This window comes from Aspergillus mulundensis (assembly GCF_003369625.1).
Source record: "Aspergillus mulundensis strain DSM 5745 chromosome Unknown scaffold_7, whole genome shotgun sequence".
Lineage (NCBI taxonomy): Eukaryota > Fungi > Ascomycota > Eurotiomycetes > Eurotiales > Aspergillaceae > Aspergillus > Aspergillus mulundensis.
In genome coordinates, this window is record NW_020797895.1 from 291,926 (window position 1) to 309,941 (window position 18,016).

The window sequence follows — 18,016 nt, forward strand, 5'->3', positions numbered from 1 at the left end:
CTTGATGAGAGCAAGAGAAAAGATAGATAGATAGATTTATCGAACCCAAGCACAAACACCAGGCGCAATGCAATGTAAGTAATGTAGCGAACGCAAACAAACAAAAAATGTAAATGCCAATGCCAAAAGAGACCACAGGATAGACACGGGCGTATCGATGGAAAATGCTAAACAGGCGGATACCCCTAGATCGACATAACGGGTTCGTCCACAGTAGATACAAAACAGGGTTATGTGTAACTCGCGCACTTATTTCTTCGGCGTCGTGCGCCGCATCTTCTTCTTCTTCGGTGTGAGGTTCAGAGGTTTGTAGGCTAGCCCCTTGGCCCCAGTCATGCGGATCCGCTGCTCCGTTCGAGACATGCTGCGACCCAGTCCGAGTTCTGTATCGGGTGCATAGGCAACCTCGTATCCGCTCATACCCGACTGGCTCAAACCCGACTGCGACTGCTGAGGTGACTCGCTGCGGGAGAAGGCAACGGAAGAGAATCTGCTCCCGGGGCTGATTGAGGAGCGCCAGGAGTCGTAAGTTGCCGAGACACTGGTTGGAAGCCGAGGTCCGGTTCTCAGAGACTCTGCGGCTATACGTGCGGCTGAGAGCAGGAGATCGTCTGCGTCGACTTGGCTTGGTTTCGGGGGTTCTGGTTTCGGTTCCGCGGGTTTACGGGCGATCATTGATTCGATTTGCTCGAGGATTGGGAGCTTGGGAAGTGGTTTCATAGAAGAAAGAGCCATCGACTTGCGACGGGGAGGCGTCGGTTTCTGCACTTTGGTTGCTTTAGTAGATTTTTCAGTTGGCGTTTCCTCCTCGTGGACGCGTTTTCGACTGGGTGGTGTCGAGTCAATGTTTCGTCTTTGGTCGGCAACTTCCCACAACGAACTCTTCCACTCGGCTTTTTGCTTGGCTTCTTGTTCGGCTTCGTCAGATGCTGTAGACGAGGCATCGCCAGCTGGTGTCTCCCCCGGAAGGATCTCAGACTGAGCGAGAATCACCGGTTCACTAACAGCAGGTGGCTCCGCTGTATCTGGTATCGATGGTTGAGACGTTGATGATTGCGTTACAATGCCGTTCCTAGACGGAGAAGTAACAGTCTGAGACACGGGTATCGCCTCTGATGGTTTTCCGTTTGTGAGAGTAGGAGTAGCCGCCCGAGACGCGAAAGGAGAGGGTGTACCCGATCGGGCAAATGGCGATGCGGCGGGCGCATTGAAGATTGACTCAGTCGGTTCTGGTCCCGGAGGGGTTGCAAAGATCGAGCTTGGTTCTACAAGAACGTCAGTTGATGTCATTGCTTTGTTATTAGCCACATACCTTTCTTGTCTTTCTTTGAATCAGACTGCAGAGAAAATAGCGGAGCTGGTTCAACTGTAGGCTGTGGTTTGTGAATTTCCGGCGTACTCGTCTGAACAGCCGGTTGTGGCGGCTTGCTGAAACTGAATGACGGCGATTGAGCTTGAGGGGATGGTTTAGTGGTGTCAAAAATGCTCGTGGGAGACTGTCCAGCAGACTGGCCACTAGGTTTTTCAGGTGTAAAGCTGAGAGGGGATGGAGAAGCGGCAAACAAGGGAGAACTGAAAGGTTGAGTAGTCGGCCCAGTAGGTTGACCAGGTTTGACGCTAAATAGTGATGGCGTCGTACCGAACGAAGAGGAAGTAGAAGCTGTTGTGTTTGGGGGGTTCTGAAACAGACTAGGTGGTGGCGTCTGAGATGTGCTAGGTTGAGAGGTAGTCGGGAACATGCTTGGCGTAGCGGCAGGAGGAGTAGCCGGTTTTTCATCCTGATTCGGAGCGAATGGATTTAAACTGCCAGCATTTGTAAACATGTTTGAAGTCTGACTGGCACTGGCTGGAGTCAAGGAAGTGGTAGCAGGTTGGCTGGGTTGAGGAGCCTGAGAGGAAGGGAAAGGCGAAAAAGGCTTCGCGAAGGGATTGAGAGACGGAGACGAGGGTGCAGAAGTGCCCGCTGCGTTGTCGGCAGGGAAAAGAGACGAGAAGGGCTGGGAGTTGGTGGACGGTTGAAGCACGGTTGGTTGCAAGATACCGCCAAAGACGGGGCTAGGAACTGTTGATGTGGTGTTGGTGGTAGTGAGCTGTGGCTGAGAAGTCGGGCTTTCATTCTCGTCTTCACTCACGAAAAGAGAGTCATTGTTATCAATAGACATCTGCTTTTCAGGTGCAAGAGAAGAGGCGCGTGATGGGAGGAAAGACGTATTGACCATTCCCAGGGTCGCAGCTTCTTTGATGTTTAATCCAAGAACAATAGCCTCCAAGTTTCTACCTGCACGCTTCCACTCTACATAGTTTTCAGAGAAAGAGTGGTCAGATGAAGGTTGAAAGGCTGTGAGTGAATGGTTAGTAGACGTAGCGTATGAGCTTCAAGTGAGCAAGTGAACAAGTGAACGCTAAGTAAGAATTGGTTGAATTGAAGAAGAAAAAGAAGCAGTTCAAAGCAGAATGAGAAAGCGAGACGAGCAGCGATAGGTAGGACCGTGGCCGAAAGAACATACCGACAGAGTCAACAGGTCGGCTGCCCCAGTTGAGGTAGAGGGCACCGTTAGCATTTTCGGCGAATTCTAATCCCTGATCTGCGCAGAATTGGACTGTCTGGTCGTCGTCGTCGAAGCAGAGAACACTTGTCAGCTCATCGACCGTCCACTCTTCATTTTTATGCTGTTGAGATGCTGGGTAGCGACAGTATCCTTTCCAGATTGAACGAATGGCGGTCTGGCGCATGTGATTGAAATAAATCTCGGCCACACAGGCCATGAGGTAGGATACGCCGGGAGAGTTGACAAGACTGAAGAAGCGCGTATAGAAGCCCTGCGCAATCGCATTCGGCCGCTTGGCGTCGAGAGTACCCTGGTATTCCCAGGTATTCCCAGCAGCGGCGAATAGCTCCAAAGCCACCCGAACACGCGGCGCGTTCCTTAACTCGGGGGGCCATTTCTGGACGCGAGCTTCCAAGTCAGGGCGCTGGTCGTGAATCGAGAAGATGATATAGTAGGCGCGGAACTCGTCCTCGTTGGGGAATGTTATCCGGCCTCTGTTATCATCGTAGTAGTACATCAACGAAAGCATGGTATTGTTCAATTGTTCGCGTTCCTGATGTCGGTCGAACGGCTCTTCATTCGCAGGGCTCGAGAGCAGGTGGAGAGACATGATATGGAATCGAGCAATCCTTTCAAGGCATGTTACGGCAATTTTCACGTCCGCCTCCTGGGTCACCTGCTGAACTGAGAAGTCATTTCTAATCGATCGAGTCCGGTCCCAAACGAATTTGTGGATAATCCCCAAGGGTTCCGAGCTGCCAATAACGTGCCGCGTCAGGTAATTCATTGACTGGAGCAGGGTGCCGGGTGTTCTAATGTCAGAAGGCAGTTGCTCATCATATCCAGCAGCGGACCGCCTGAATCGTTTAAGCATCTTCGCCTCCATGTTTTGTAGCGTATTCGTCGCGGGGTGGAGATACTATAGATGGTTAGTGCTTGTAAGCAATCAACAAGGTTAGGCTACAAACCTTTTCACTCTTATCAACCATCTTCTGAACAATCCGCTCAGCCCTTTCAAACTCAGGGCACATGCTTGTGCAAGTCCCCACGGGCGTGATTGCTTTGTTTAGTGACATTGGCTGATTTGGGTCAGCCATTTGGCCGGCTTTGATGGCTTGCTCCCTTTGCCTGGCGCGGTCGACTTTGAGCTGTTGAGGTATCAATAGAGAGTACAGTTTACATCGCGATGAGACAAACCTGTTCATATCGATCGGTGTAATTACCCATAGCAGAGGCATCCTCCACAGGGACGTTGGTCGCAGTTACTCCATTTGTCGGCCTCGGTTGCGGAGGGGCTCTAGCGATGGAAGCAGCGCCACCACGATTTGACGGCGCTTCGAATGGTGTTGGTGACGCTCGTCCAAATCCTGAGAATGCCGGTTTCTGTTGTGGAGTCGGCGCAGTGGCCGGCGAGGCTGATGGTTGATTCTGATTCAGCTGTGCGAAAGGCGAAGAAACCGAGGGCGTAGATGTGGATGGTTGTTCTGATTTATTCGCGCGCCATGTATTGCTTGGTGCGCCCGCGCCTCTGGCACCCCGACCAGCTCTTGTCGCAGGGGGAGCTCCTCGTCCGCGGCCGCGGCCTCGGCCTCGAACGGTCGGAACATTGGAGCTGCCGCCTCGGGGTGGAAAAGTTGACCCTCCTCTCGCTGACCCTCCTCTCGGCTGGAAAGGCGTAGCTCCCCTGAAAGGCCCGCCACGTCCGCGCCCTGTTGAGGTTGCTGCTCCGTCTGTCTGGTTCTGATGAAGCGCAGCGAACGGGTTCGCGGGAGTGGCCATACTACCACAAGTGGCGGAGGAGCGGCAAAGGAAGCCGACCCCTTGGAAGATTATTCAGGTGGTATTGTATCACGCCAATGTTGCGAATGGTTGAGGTTGTTTCGGCCTCCGAATTCTGGCTTCGCGGTGTTGAACGCTGATTGATAAAGTCGATGAAGAATAGTCCTAGAATTGCTATCCACCGCGATCGTTGGCAGGCGCATAATGAGAGTCAGCCCATGTCCGTCGAGTGTATAATAGTATCATGACGCCGTGGGTTCAATTGGCATCGAAGAGCGGAGGGAAGGAAGCGGTGGAACGATGGAGCGCAAGGAGACCGGTGATGACGCTGTACCTTGACAAATGTATCGACTTTGTAGGCTACCTATGAGTGGTAGTTTGTACCGGGATACAGGGTTCGACAACCGCGTGGGATGATAGAAATGGCTGTCGCGAGCTGTGTTCCGTGCTTTGCGATGATGTCGGCGAGGAGAACACGGATGGAAGTGACTCGAGAATCGATGCGAGTTGCGACGATTGCTTAAACATTCGAGGGACAATGGATCAGACGAATGCAAGTCTTTGGGCGAATGCTGATGACCCTTTTAATGGTCGGTGGGCAATAGTTTGGGGAGATCCGTTGAAGCTTTGTCCTTCACTTCTGGTCAGTGGTGAATGATCCCCGGAGAACGTAGAAGGGAGAACGTGACCAGACTCATGCCGCTTTACCAGACTCATGCCGCTTTACCGTACTGTACTGAGCCTAGCCACTAGCCGCACGGTTAATTTTAGCATTTTAGCCGCACCATAACAATCTCCCAAACTTCACAACAATGAGTGGGAGCTCCAAACTAAGTTGAAAAATATCATTTTCATTGATATGTGCTATATATCACCCCTTCACTATATGCACCAAATCCTCATCACTATACAAGGTACCGAGATCAGACAGCCACCTTCGCCACATGCGCGCCCGCTTCAAATCATCTATCAAACAATAGAGCCCAGATTAAACTCAAAAGTAGACAAACAACATAAGAAATTTTTCAGCACAGCGTGCTGCCCAGGCTAAAGCGCAGTCAATCCCCCAAGGACGTTCGTTTTGTGTAGGGACGGGGCGTGATAAAAAGACAAAATACGACAAACAAATAGAGACAGAGAACGAAAAGCAATGCATATGTACCCTGAAGGGAAATCACAATGTCCAAGAAAAGGTAAACAAATGTGTAACAACGACGTGCGGATGCATCTGTTGGCTCATAGGGAGGGCATAATCCTCAGAAAGAAGCTGCAAGCTAATGGGAAACAAGGCAGCAGAATCAAAGTGTGGTATTCGTTGGCATGATTCATAAGTCGTTCGAACAGGGCATGTCATATCGAAAGCCCATTGGTCGACCTAGAAAGACTTGTTGAGCGAGGCCCAGGATGATGGTCGGTCACGGCTCGGGTCAGGTAGGCCGTGTGCTATTTCAGCTTGAGAGGAACCCAGTGCTATCGGGTAGTGCATCGCGTTCTGGGCGAGGGTTGGAGAGGCCCCGTACTCCATTGAGTTGTAGAGGTTAGGGCGGAACTGTGTCCAGGTCTCGTAGTGGCTGGCTTGCTGCATAGAGAGAGGTCGGTGCTGGTGTTCAGAGATAGCAGAAGTTGTGAAAGGGGTGTGATTCAGGTATTCGAAGGCCTCGGTGTGCTCTTCAGGGCCGACAAGGTCAGTAGCTGTAGGTCGCAAGACAGATTGTGGCGAGTAATCATCCGCGTACTCGGCAGCGGTCGTATAGTACGGGCGAGCCTGCCTTGACGGGTCCTGGAAGCTCAAAGACTCGTTCAAGGGGAACGGATCATTGCTCATGCCGAAGGGACGTGGCTGCTGTAGGGCTAGAGGATTAACCGACGCGAATGATGGCAGGTTGTCCGCTTCGGAGGCTGTGGTAAATGGTTCGTCTTCAGCATCGTCAAGGTCGTCAGCCTCACGCTTGGGCTCTGTGTCGCTAATAACCGACTCGTTGTCTTTCGAGCCCTTACCGGGTGTCTCGTACTGGCGAACGTACACCCCATGGTCCCCGGCTATACTCTGGTCAGGCCCGGTGCTTAAAGGTATAGAGATCAGGGGGACTCACCAACTTCTCCGCGCTCAAATTTCTCTTCCATTTTCCTGACCTTGAATATTTCTCTGATAATGTCCATTTTGTCTTCGAAGGCATCTTCAGGTTTGAGCTTCCTCTTGTGCTCGTTCGCGACCATTAGCAGCCTGTCGGGTGAAAATTTGCGGATGATATGGATCAGAAGACGGAGACGCGCTATGAAACTGGTAAGTATTCTTGCATGCGAGGAAGGAAGTCGTTGGATGATTGGTGGTCTACAGGTGATAGACACTTTGTGCTAATAGTTGTGACAAGTGTCTGACGCCTGTGGACCACCATTTGGGGCAGACTTACGCTCTTTCTTCAGATGGTCGGGTTCTTTATGAGGGACCCCGAACTGTGGCCACCAGTCTGGTTTTGTCAACTCTGGATCGCTCTCCTCATCCGAGAGCCTTTTCCCGTTCTTTTTGTTTCCTTTGTATGGGTGGTTGACTTGTTTCTTCGGCTCAATGTCCTTGATGAACTCCTTACCCAGGTAACGGCAGTTTACCTGCTGCAGGTTCTCGAATGCGAGCTTGTAGAACTCGGTGATCCTTGCGGTGTCGCCAGCCTTCAGAATCACTCTGTGGTTGCTGGAGGGTGAGGGTATCTGTGGAACAGGCTCCGGGGGGAAGCGTTCGCCAAAGGCTAGTTGAGGGGCATGGTCTTGAGCTGAAGCTTTGCGTCGTTTAACAAGACGTGGCGGTGCCATATCATGGGCATGTCCGTATGCGTGAGAGCCAGCAGAGGCACCTAAGGCTTATCATAAGTCACAGTGACTCGGTATGTAAGACTGGTTTCTTGGAAGTACATACGGCGTAGTAGTGGCTTCTGGTATCCAATCTTCGGTCCGATCATGTCACGAAACCTCTCGCGGACTTCGTGTGTGATGACAGAGCGGTTCTGCTCTCGGATAGATGGTGATTCCTCGACTTCGATCTTGCCCGTGTTGTCATAGTAGATCAAGGCATAGTGCTCGAATGGAAGACAAAGGGATGGGCGTAGCGGAGCCCCCATGTGCTGCAAGCCCACATTAGCTCATGGCCCAAAGCCTTGTCGTCTTTACTAACCATTGGGCTGGCCCAGCCAGCACAGTCATCTTGTAAGGATGACAACGGCCGCTTCAACCCTCCTGGGAGGCCCGATGCGCAAACAGGTGTATTGACAACCATGGTGCTGTCAATAAGTTTAAGCTCTTCGAAGGCTAAGAATGCAGGATAAAGATAATGGATCTGCTATCAAGATATCACAGAGCCAGAAAGATCTAGAGCATATGGATAGTCGTCAGGGCGTATAGTAGCGAGTGTGATGGGCGAGCGTATGTACTGTAGTCTCTCGAGTGAGAAAGAGCGTCTAGGCCGAGAGAACGAGTGTTTGGCTTCGAGCTGCAGTTCTACCAATCTGGCAAGGGCATTCCATGTTAGCACAGAATGCTAGGCGAGGGCAGGCGGCAGGGTATCACTCCAGTTCAACGGCTATGGCAGTTGTCGGAGATGTATACCAGAGCAGGCTTCCCAAAGCATCCAGCAAACAGAGTGGATGATGAATCGGCGGAAATAAGGAAGAGGGACTGGCTGCTTACCAGGTCTCGAGTCTTGAGGGATGGGCCGAGTAAGACGGGCGATCAGAGGGTCGAGGGCGGGGTTATGTGAAGGATATGTGAAGAGAGCTGCAGGCTGTAGGTATCCGAGTGTCACAGACCGGGCTGCGTTCGAGGTCCTGGGGTACTGGGGCTGGAAGTAGACGCCGTCTTCGTTGACTGGGACCGCGCGATCAACAGGAAAGGTGACACGGCAGTATGTATAGCAGAGTTCCTGGTACTGGAGCGTATAGGAGGATCTGTAATGACGAGGGAAAGAGTCGATGGTGAAGAAAGGAGAAACCAATGAGGGAAGCTTGGGGATCTTATAACTTGACAAACTTGTAGATAGATGGGAGACAAAAAGACCGGACTGGCCCGTTGACGGGGGGAGCAGATGGCTTTTTCATGGCTTTTCAGGTGCAGCGCGAATGCAAGAAAAGAGCACCCCCATCGTCGATTTACAAAAGAACCAGCGTCAGTGAAGCGATCCCGAATCGGGAAGCCCAGCAATTCCAGCAACATGGGTGATCCCTGACAATTTGCATGGACGAAGCCGAAACACAGCTAAGCGGCACTGCATGTCTTCAGTAGACGCTCGTCCATCAGAGTGGGAATTTGGAATTTTGCTTTTTGTGATTTTCCAGATTAAATAAATCTGCTTTGGGCTTTTTAGCTGGATTTCTGGAATGGATCATAGCTTGTTTTTGCTTTTTGCACCGCAGCCCACACGGCTGTAGATCTGCCTCCAATAGTCGCTTCCCCAGTCCGGTCTCTGATCTACTCTGTATGGACTCAGTACTTACTTCTCAGTAGTTTTTGATGATGTCCAGTTCTCTAAGCTCCAAAACATCATGAATGCTGTCTGATATTGCGGTGGAACGCTTGACCCCCTAATCATGCGCAAATGACAAAGTGAAAGTCCTTTGTTTGAACAAAAGAACACTGGGCTAGTCCAGTCGCTAGTGGAGCACCAACAGCCTCTCTCGCTTGACCTCAGGATATTCTCTCCGCGTCCAGTGCCACCATCCCATTTGCCTTGAGGCAGGACTTTTGTTTTTACCGCGATTAGCCTCGCTCAGCTATCTTCCATCATCACATTGGGGATGGTCAAGAATGGAGAAACTCTGCGCCTGAGGGTCGTTTTTCCCAAGACAAACAAAATATACTCCGTGATCGTGCAGAATAGCCCACACCCTCCACTTGACCTGCTCCTCCATACGACTAGGCACTTGGACCTCTTTACGTACGTATCTGCTCATCAAGTTAATTTATCTGACTTACGAACAGTACTCTAGCACCGCCGCGGGTATGAACTAGCACATCCGGGAGGATCTAGCGTACCCTGGCTTGGGGTTCAATCGACGATGGTTCCTGGCGGACTTTCTGGCCGGTGTCGCAACTCTTTCGTACCTTGTCATCGTATAGGTACGACATCCCTGACCCTTGCTTCGTCAAGCGTACTTCTGTCAGGTCAGTCCGTGGTCAATGCCCACTCCAACCCCATCTGGCGTCTCGGTTGGCTTGCATTTGTGCGACCTGTAGCAAGGAGCAACGCGATCACGCACAGGCCGCATATCTCAGGACCGTCCCACCGTTCCCCTCATATATTGAGTACTCCGTGCGTTACGACGATGTAGGCAGAAGTCCAACACACAAGACAGAAAGTACCTCTACCGGATGCGATCGGCTTCAAAACTAGATCCAACCCAGCCCAGCTGGAGGGGGCCGAGCCTAGAGTTAGTGTGTTCATGAGACATGCCAAGGGCTGCATACATTTGGGTGTAGATGAGTATGGCTTTGCTTGCATCGGTGGTTGTTAATGTCACTGCCACCACCGCCATCGGTATCCTCGGTCAAAGCCGACTTCATGGAAGGTCTCGAGAATCCTTCGAAGCCCGTATACAAAGAATGGGGCAACGATACTTTCTTGGCTAGACAGGGCTCAATATATAATTCTCCGGCGTTACCAGCTCGCTGGGTACAACCCGTGCGCCCACCATCCACCGGGCCACCCTAGCAAGAATAGGAGAGTGTATAACAAAGGCCGGGGTGGGAGAAGGAGCAGGGTAGATGATCCCGCAGGGGCTATGGCGCTCGCTAACGCCTCGGTTTTGCAGGTCTAGCCTCTGCATTATCTACACATAGTAAGGTGCGAAAAGGGAGAGAAGTGAACCAAACGGGTAGGGGCTGCGAAGTCATCAGGACCGCTACATGAAGATCATTATATCATACAGGGCTTGCTTGATATTGACATCAAGCCATTCTGCCATCCGGCCGAGAGTTGCTGTTCCCGGTAGTTGCATCTCCGAGGGCGCGCCTGTCAGTGAGATGCCAAATGGCGATCATGATACCAGCGGCATGGGTTCGACAACAAGCGTTGTCTGTCCAGCGTTATGGATCCAAAGTTACACAGATCTCTGTTGCTGCGCTAATTCCTTCTACGCAAACTTACCTGTCCTCTGGAATCAGTAGTAAGGCTCCTATCCCGACCTCCATCTTGCTTCAGACAACAACTACCGAGACTCCAGCGGCAGTTGGCCTCACTGACACTCACCGGAAATCGTGCTTGTCAGGTTGTGAACGTGGGCTCCAGACACGGGCGACTGTGGAAATCGCAGCCCAAGCGGATGCCGCGAGAGGGCAACCGCCAACCGTCTGCCCCGCAATCCCAGCTCATACAACCACCTTTTAACACTCATTGGCAAGAATCGATTTCTGTCCCTTCCACTCACCATCTCGACCGCGATGCTTGGAAAATGTTGAGGTCACCTGGCTTCTCTCGTTACCCCTCCTCTTGCCGAAATCGGGATGACGCCAGGATGAATCGGGCCCATTTGCACCGAAGGATTCTCAAGCGCGCACACTATCTGCAGACCATATCGCCAGCTTATCTACGATTCAAATCTATCTACATCTAAAGGATTCCGAGGAGAAGGCACCCGCTGCCTTGGTCAAACAGGGGACCCAGTATCCAGTCATTGAGATAAGCTATGATGACAGGAAGCGGCTTACATCCCTGAAACATTTGCTACGCCCACGACTGCTGCCGCAGCAGGGGCGAACGCTCATAACGACGGCTACCAAGAGCTCTCTATCTGGCTCTGAGGATTGTGACACAATGACCAATATCCACTTTTAGGTTCGTGGTTCTTACTTGGATTTGTCATTATCCTTGAAGCGCCGAATCAGCAAGAAAAAGGAAGGCTGCCCAGCATCATCTTCGCTGTGGCTTGGCCGCCCCCAGAAAGTGATCCAGTCGAGTCGATCATCGCCTCACCCTTTTCGTCTGCGCCAATGTCATCCGGGATCAGGCTAGTAAAGGGCTTGTGATGTCTGCTCTCCCACCACTATCCACGAAACAGCCAGTTTTGTGCGCTTTGACTAATGGTCCTTTTCGTGGAGCAGACTTGGAGCGGCGCTGAAATACTTCGTCTCCAAGCAAGTTTCTAAACGAGAAAGTGGTGATTGTGCCAATTGGCTGCATGGCTAGGCCAACGCCGTTTTTTGACAGCTCCCTCCTTAGTCAATGATTGACCATGATAGTCCATTGTCTGACGGGTGACATGCACGGTTTATTGGCCGTTCCTCGTGCCTTCGTTGCGGTGCAGCGGCGCTACCTCGTGGGTGTTACCCGCTATTATGTATGTTTGCATTGTCCCAGCACTATAACGTGGCATGGGGAAATAACCGTACGCGAGTCTTGCATGCGTCGAAGGCGTACATTTGACGCAGTATTGCTCATCCTGGAGTAGCTGCAGAAACTTCGCGAGCAGATCTCACCGCTACAATGTCAAACATCTCGATCCAAGTACAGTATATGCCGGCTTACGTCGTCGTACATGAATTATACATGATGAACCTGGGCTCGTGAAAGGCAACGAATGATATCGCGTCGTGGCTTTTGACCTCTTGACAAGCCCCTCCCTGGTTGCCCTGATATTACTTCATTCAATCTCGCTATTATTAACTCTCGTCCCTCCTCGCTTTCAGCGATAACTGGCCAAGTCACGTTGGAAAACAGCCGACCGAGCGCCGCGATTTCCGCCGGGCTACGTCCGCCGGGGTTGTTCAAACTACCGTTACAAGAAGCCGTCTCTTTGTCTGATGAAACCTTCGGAAGTACGAAATAGAAGTATAGATAAAGCCCCCAGGTCCATACGCAATACGCTACGAGCCTCCTAATCGCCGCCCGATTCAGCCGAGACCTATAGAGGAGCGCGGATGCAAATTAAGGAATCGAAATGAAGCAAGGACAGGAGATGAAGCTCAGATGAGCCAGGGGCAGTCTGTCTCAGAACATGGGGGAGGCAATTCCAGTGCCGTTTAATCTGACAACCATCATTGGACAAGACTCGATGCCCTGACAGGACTGACAGCTGACGGTCTTGATGATCAGCAAGCTGCCAACTTAATCTCTGGGCTACTTTATTTTTGTCACCGCGAGTTAGCGCCCAGCTAGCATTGGCGCCATTGGCCTTTATTCAAACCGCCGTATCCGAGACTAGCAATCGATGGTCCTCATTGGCCTTGTATGACGGTCCGACCTACTAGCCTGTCTATCTAAAATCCTAGTGTCTCCGTCTCCAAAGTTGGGCAACTGACAGTCGGACAGACTGGGGGTTATCAGATTGGTGCCCAAGGGGCGGAAACCTGGTCTCCAGGAAACCTCAGGTCCTCAGCATTATTAGGGGGTGGCAACCACGAGACTCAACGCCACTGTTTTCACGGAGAGCATCCAACTTGGACTCTAGAGCCCACAATGTTTGATGAGCAGCAGGCCAGCTCCAGCTCCACAGCCTCCACTGCGACTTCGATAAAGTAGACGGATACCCGCGGAGATTTTCGTCGCTCCCGCGCCAGCGTAGATCATAGGGGCTTTACCTGACACACTGATCATGATCACTAGTTCTTAGCAATGACCGGTTCAGTTCACTACATGAATAATGTAGAGTCGAGAGATCATAAGACTTGAATAAGAAGCCTGATTTGCCTGGTCTTCAAACATGCTAAGGCAGTCCGATGTCAGCGCCTGCCTCTGGTATGATTTATGCGCAACGGCGCTTCTACAGATTGGGGAATGGTCACGGTTAAGTTTGCGTCATCTAGACTCCCCAATGTCCGAATTCCCGGCTCCGACAAAGAAAAACGAACAAGATTCCAAATCGCCATCTGCTCGGAGTCGGAGAACTGTAAGGTTGGCTTTCAGGAACAGGTTCCCACCCAGGTCATCACTCCTGTGAGATCTGAGCGCCCGCATCAGCGCCCCAAACATGCCCTGACAGGCTGACAGGAGCTTGGACTCGAAAAGACGGGATGAAACAAAGACGAGAACGCCAGAGCCTCGCGAGTCGGCGCCAGTCAGCAAGCTTGGTGAGACAGCGTCCGAGCCTCGACCCCGCGATGAGTATGACAGAAGGCCGTACTTTGCCCGCTGCCATTTCTTCACCTTCCGCCCGCTGGATCGGATGGATCATGGGAGCTTTCCAGTCCTCGACACTAACAGGCAAGTGTCAGTCCCACTGGTTGATTCTACTGGCAGTTGCCGCTTCCATTTCTCTGATCAGTGGAGCCTAGCGCCGCGGGGAGGCCGGTCCGCCGTCTCCAACGATCACCTGTCAAAAGGGATTCTTCATTCCTGAATCATGATTGCCTGACCATCGCAGCCGTGGCTGTCGCCCTAGAAGCCTTCTGTCAATGCTCGCAGCGCCGCCAGAGGTCTGGACTCTGGGTCTATGACCGGCATTCGACCGCCGCCTCTTCTCGGTGTCATTCGGTCATCGCACAGTCATAGCTCATTCTACAAGATTTCGCATTGCATCTTGGCTCGGCGTGACGCAGGGACGCGCTTGGACATAACCACCATAGGTACTCGGAGCACGCTCGGACGCCTACCAAAGGTACCGTACATCCTCTCCTCACAACAAAAGATACAGAATAGAGTTCATGCTAAGATGAGTTTGTTTACGCGTAGGCCTCCTTGAAGCCGTTGATCCAATCATCCCCAGCATCGTAACGATAACTGCGTTGGCGTTCTGGCCCCTGGGGAAGAAGCTCTGGCACATCCTGGACGGCGATCGGACGAACCCAGAACCAGACGGACGGGTGGGATCCCTGTCACGGCTGCCGAATCTGGGGCCCAAGCGACGGTTTCAGTGTCGTCAAAGTGAGGCTCTCAGGGCCTGAGCGTTCAGTAGAACTCGAAGAATCCGTCGTGGGCAGTGGGCTCGGGATTTTGCATGGAATACGGAGTACGATCTCGAATCTTTCGTGCGTGGTGTTGCGTGACTTGCGTCCATGTTCTGCATATCCGGGATTTCGAGTCGGAGTCGGCATTGGTTGAGAGTCTCAACGTCCGTGCGGGGCCTCGCTATTCGCTGCTTTTCGAATGTTTTGCGGATGGTAAGGCAATTATGCTTTATGCACTACGTTCTAACTTCTTGCCTTACCTAAATGGATACAGTTCCCAACAAGCCCGCCGATCGAACATTAGGGTTTCGCGAGATCTACGACGAACCGACGCCATAGCGCTGTACTTTTTGCGACGAAAGAAGGTTTGACCTAGCTGTGAGCTGCTAATCATCATGGCTCTCTCCTAGGCCGGAATATCCCCATTCCCCAGGCCCTTTCGCAAGCAATACCTCATCTGCTGCTCTGTCGTGCACCGTGACCCGTCGGCCCGGGCCTCTACAGACTCATACATGTGGGAGACACTATTCCTTAGTGTGCAATACGGTGCCACAGACGGTCTTTCTGAAACTTGGAGGTGGGTGTACGGGCGATTCAACTCAATCCACAGCCAACTGCTTCTCGATTCAGTTGGTCAAACATGCTGTATACTTACTCCAACGCTATCATGACTTGCAGTTTCATGCGAGTAACTCCGTCAGGTTGCCAACTCATCAACTAAGTTGTGGATGATGCGGGGTCACAGGGCTACCATGGAACCAATCCCATACTTTCTCGAACTATATCAGAGCGGCATTATACACAAGGTTACCGATTTAGAAATCAGCGTTGACTAAGGTTGCTGGATACGTCTATTGATAACAAGATTGGATACGTCTATTGATCATGGGCCACCGTCCACCTGGTGGCCATGGACCGACGGAAGCGTTTAGTCCCTACGGTTAGGTAGTGGGGAGCAACGCTCGCTAACGGGCAGATTTCAGAAGCATCTTAGCACACAAGTACCGACACAAACTACCACCACCCAGAGGAGCTGGATGCAGCGATAATTGACCATGTTAGAGATACTCGCGCGCGTATTTAGGCTACTGAGGCCTAGCGCATAGCTCGCGCCACTCCCCTAGAATCGCAAAGGAAGAGAGATCCAATTGGACCATAACCGCCGACAATCCCGTCGCCTGTCCTTCTCGGCTTCTCCTGACTTCATCCGCACCACCTTAAGCCTTGACTGCACGTGGCCGTTTCTGTTCATGCGCTGTCTCAGCGTGGGCGCCATGGCTCTTGCCGTCAGCAATTAATCTCCACCAATCTGACGGGTACAATTGTGTTGTCCAGAACCCAAAAGACGACGACGATGTTCCCGCTTAGAACCTGCGTACACACAGACGTTGCAGAATTAGATATGAGCCGGGTGAGCCCTTATACGGAGTATGGATGCAGACTCCGGCTCCATTGGCTTTGCTTATACTTTCGCGTGGACGGGGCATTTGCAGCCGGGCAGCAGCCTTACAGCTATCTTATCCACCACATCCCTGTCCGCGGCAAATGAGTGGCAGTGAGTGGCCGAGACAGCCAAGATCGATGGATCTTATGCTATTTTCGCACGCGTTTGGGGTTTGAACCAGGAAAATTCTCGCCGCCCTTGACAACGTGGCTAGTGTCATGCCCTCATCCAATTATCATAACGAAGGCTGATGACTTGCAGGGATAACCCGAGTAAGTCGCTGCCTCGACGCCGTCGCCGATCTTCTGATATCAGTCACGGACATGGCGTGTACATGCGACGACAGGCGAGGGTCTCAACCTCCGAGCAGCTCCCTCGCATCACACACTAGGTATCTGGTTCTCCTCCCCTAGTCGATGACCGGAAAAGTCTTGATTGTGTTATGATTGGGAATATCATATATGACTACGAGTATCCTCCGTAACAACGGGAGGAAGCTATATGCGGTAGACTGTTCCGTCTAGTGTGTCTGATTGATAATTGCCTAAAGCGCTATTGCCATTTGCCACTATGCGCCATCTCTCGTTCTCAGCTGTCCGGACGCCGAAAATGGAATGAGATGCAGAACAATAGCCGGACCTTTAGCCTCATAAATGGACTCTACGCCATATGATGGATTCAGTGCCACTATGTGCCACTATGGGGGCTGGGGGTCAACCAAAGTACCATGGTCGTTCCTGGCCGGGGTGGCGGTTACTTCCTTCCCCGTCTGCGAGACACCCTCGCACTTCATCAATGGTTCAGATCAACGCACATACTGCGTCATGCAGCGCCATTGCCCCAGTTCCTACTACACCTACCGCTTGAATACGCTCATAAAACGCGCAGACCCACAGGTGGCTGGCCGGCTTCCTGGATCCCAAAGTTTATACTACGCAGTGCAGAACGCAGCGACAAGGATATGGCTATGAGCCTCACATCAAGTCCATCACAGCGCGAACAGACCACCAGGGCCCTTTAGGGGAAGCTCATATGCAGCCGCATCTGGAGCTATAGCGCCTGGGGCTATAGTTCTCCCAAAGTCTAGACCCTGGAGCTGGGTATGGAGATATACGTATCTCATTCTGCGCAGTAAGATTCCTTGGCGGGTGCACCAAGACCATATTTGAGGGTCCTTGATGAGGACTGATGACGAACACTGATATGCACGTAGATACTTTGGTGTCAAGTGTGTATGCGGACTTCACGACGAGTCCATGACAGCGCAAACGGACCAACCGGGGAAACTCCGATGCAGCCGCATCTGGAGCTATAATTCTTGAGTCTAGACCCTAGAGCAGAGGATGGAGCTGCGCAGTGAGGCTTCGTGGCGCTCGCATCAAGAGTCAAGACCATATTTGAGGGTCCTCGATGATAACTGATGACAAACTGATATGCACGTAGATACTTTGGTGTCGAGTGCGTATGTAGACTGGGAAGGGCGCATTGAATCTCAATGCCGGTGATTCCTGTATCGACTATCCCTATCCCCACGCAATCCAGCACTGACTACTCCGTCTGCATCTCATCGTCCGGTTCATCGAGATCCACGCCTCCCCGGGGTTGGATTCAGGCCAGCCGTCAACAGTCTAGGGTTACCGTTCATTTGGCATAGTTGGACGAGCCGGACGGCGGGGCGAACCCCTCGCGGCCCGTTAGCGTTTCGTACTTTCTGTCAGTGTCCAGGCGCTTACTGCAGGACCGCGGAGATGAGAGGGCCGGGGGATCTGATATCCTCCTGTGGAAGTCTGGTGAGCGGGAAGGTAGGTTCCGTCGAGGGGCTGTTGATGGCGCCGCCTGCTCTACTGATCGGTGCAGCATTATTGGTACCCGCGTCGGGAAATATACTCGGTGTGAGTACCCAGAGTACTGTCAACGTTGAACAAGTTCAACTGTTCGAGGCCGCTCCCTAGACAAGCGATGTCTAGTGTGGAACCCGCCTAGCAGTCCAACTGTGCGCCGTCTACCTAGAACGAAGTACTCCGTAAAGGACCCGCGACTAACCTGTCCCGCCATCAGAAGAGTTTGACCCAGGGCCATAGCCGCGTTATCCTTTGCGCTCTTCGATATACTTGGCTTCACCAGGTCAAGTTCATTCCTTCAGGATCATTAATCTCCTGTAATTGTATACTCACCTTGATAGAAGCTCGGACTTGATCTCCATCTTCAAAGCTCACAGTAAGTCTAAGCGTACCCCACCCCAAATCGAGTGGGAGCTGGAGCCAGGAGCCTGAGGCGAGGGGATTGGCCGGAACTGAAACGCCGCTTGACTGGGGATTATGGGGAAGAGCTAGTAGCTATCCCCATAAGCAAAACAACATGAAAAGAAAGGAAAGAAAAA

The 18,016-nt window shown here is 52.1% G+C and overlaps 2 protein-coding genes across 2 annotated transcripts; both read right to left on the reverse strand.

Annotated features, from left to right (window-relative positions):
• Positions 1 to 249: 249 nt before the first annotated feature.
• Positions 250 to 4,328, reverse strand: DSM5745_06994 (putative leucine permease transcriptional regulator (SAC3); the record flags this gene model as incomplete). Its single annotated transcript, XM_026749010.1, has 5 exons — positions 250 to 1,265; positions 1,313 to 2,338; positions 2,508 to 3,468; positions 3,518 to 3,697; positions 3,747 to 4,328. 5 exons carry the CDS (start codon positions 4,326 to 4,328, stop codon positions 250 to 252), a joined length of 3,765 nt encoding a protein of 1,254 aa, XP_026602100.1.
• Positions 4,329 to 5,703: 1,375 nt separating this feature from the next.
• On the reverse strand, positions 5,704 to 7,596 carry DSM5745_06995 (uncharacterized protein; the record flags this gene model as incomplete). The annotated part of the gene is made up of 5 exons (XM_026749011.1): positions 5,704 to 6,368; positions 6,422 to 6,601; positions 6,740 to 7,177; positions 7,240 to 7,444; positions 7,495 to 7,596. The coding sequence occupies 5 exons, from the start codon at positions 7,594 to 7,596 to the stop codon at positions 5,704 to 5,706; spliced, it is 1,590 nt and encodes a 529-aa protein (XP_026602101.1).
• Positions 7,597 to 18,016: the final 10,420 nt, after the last annotated feature.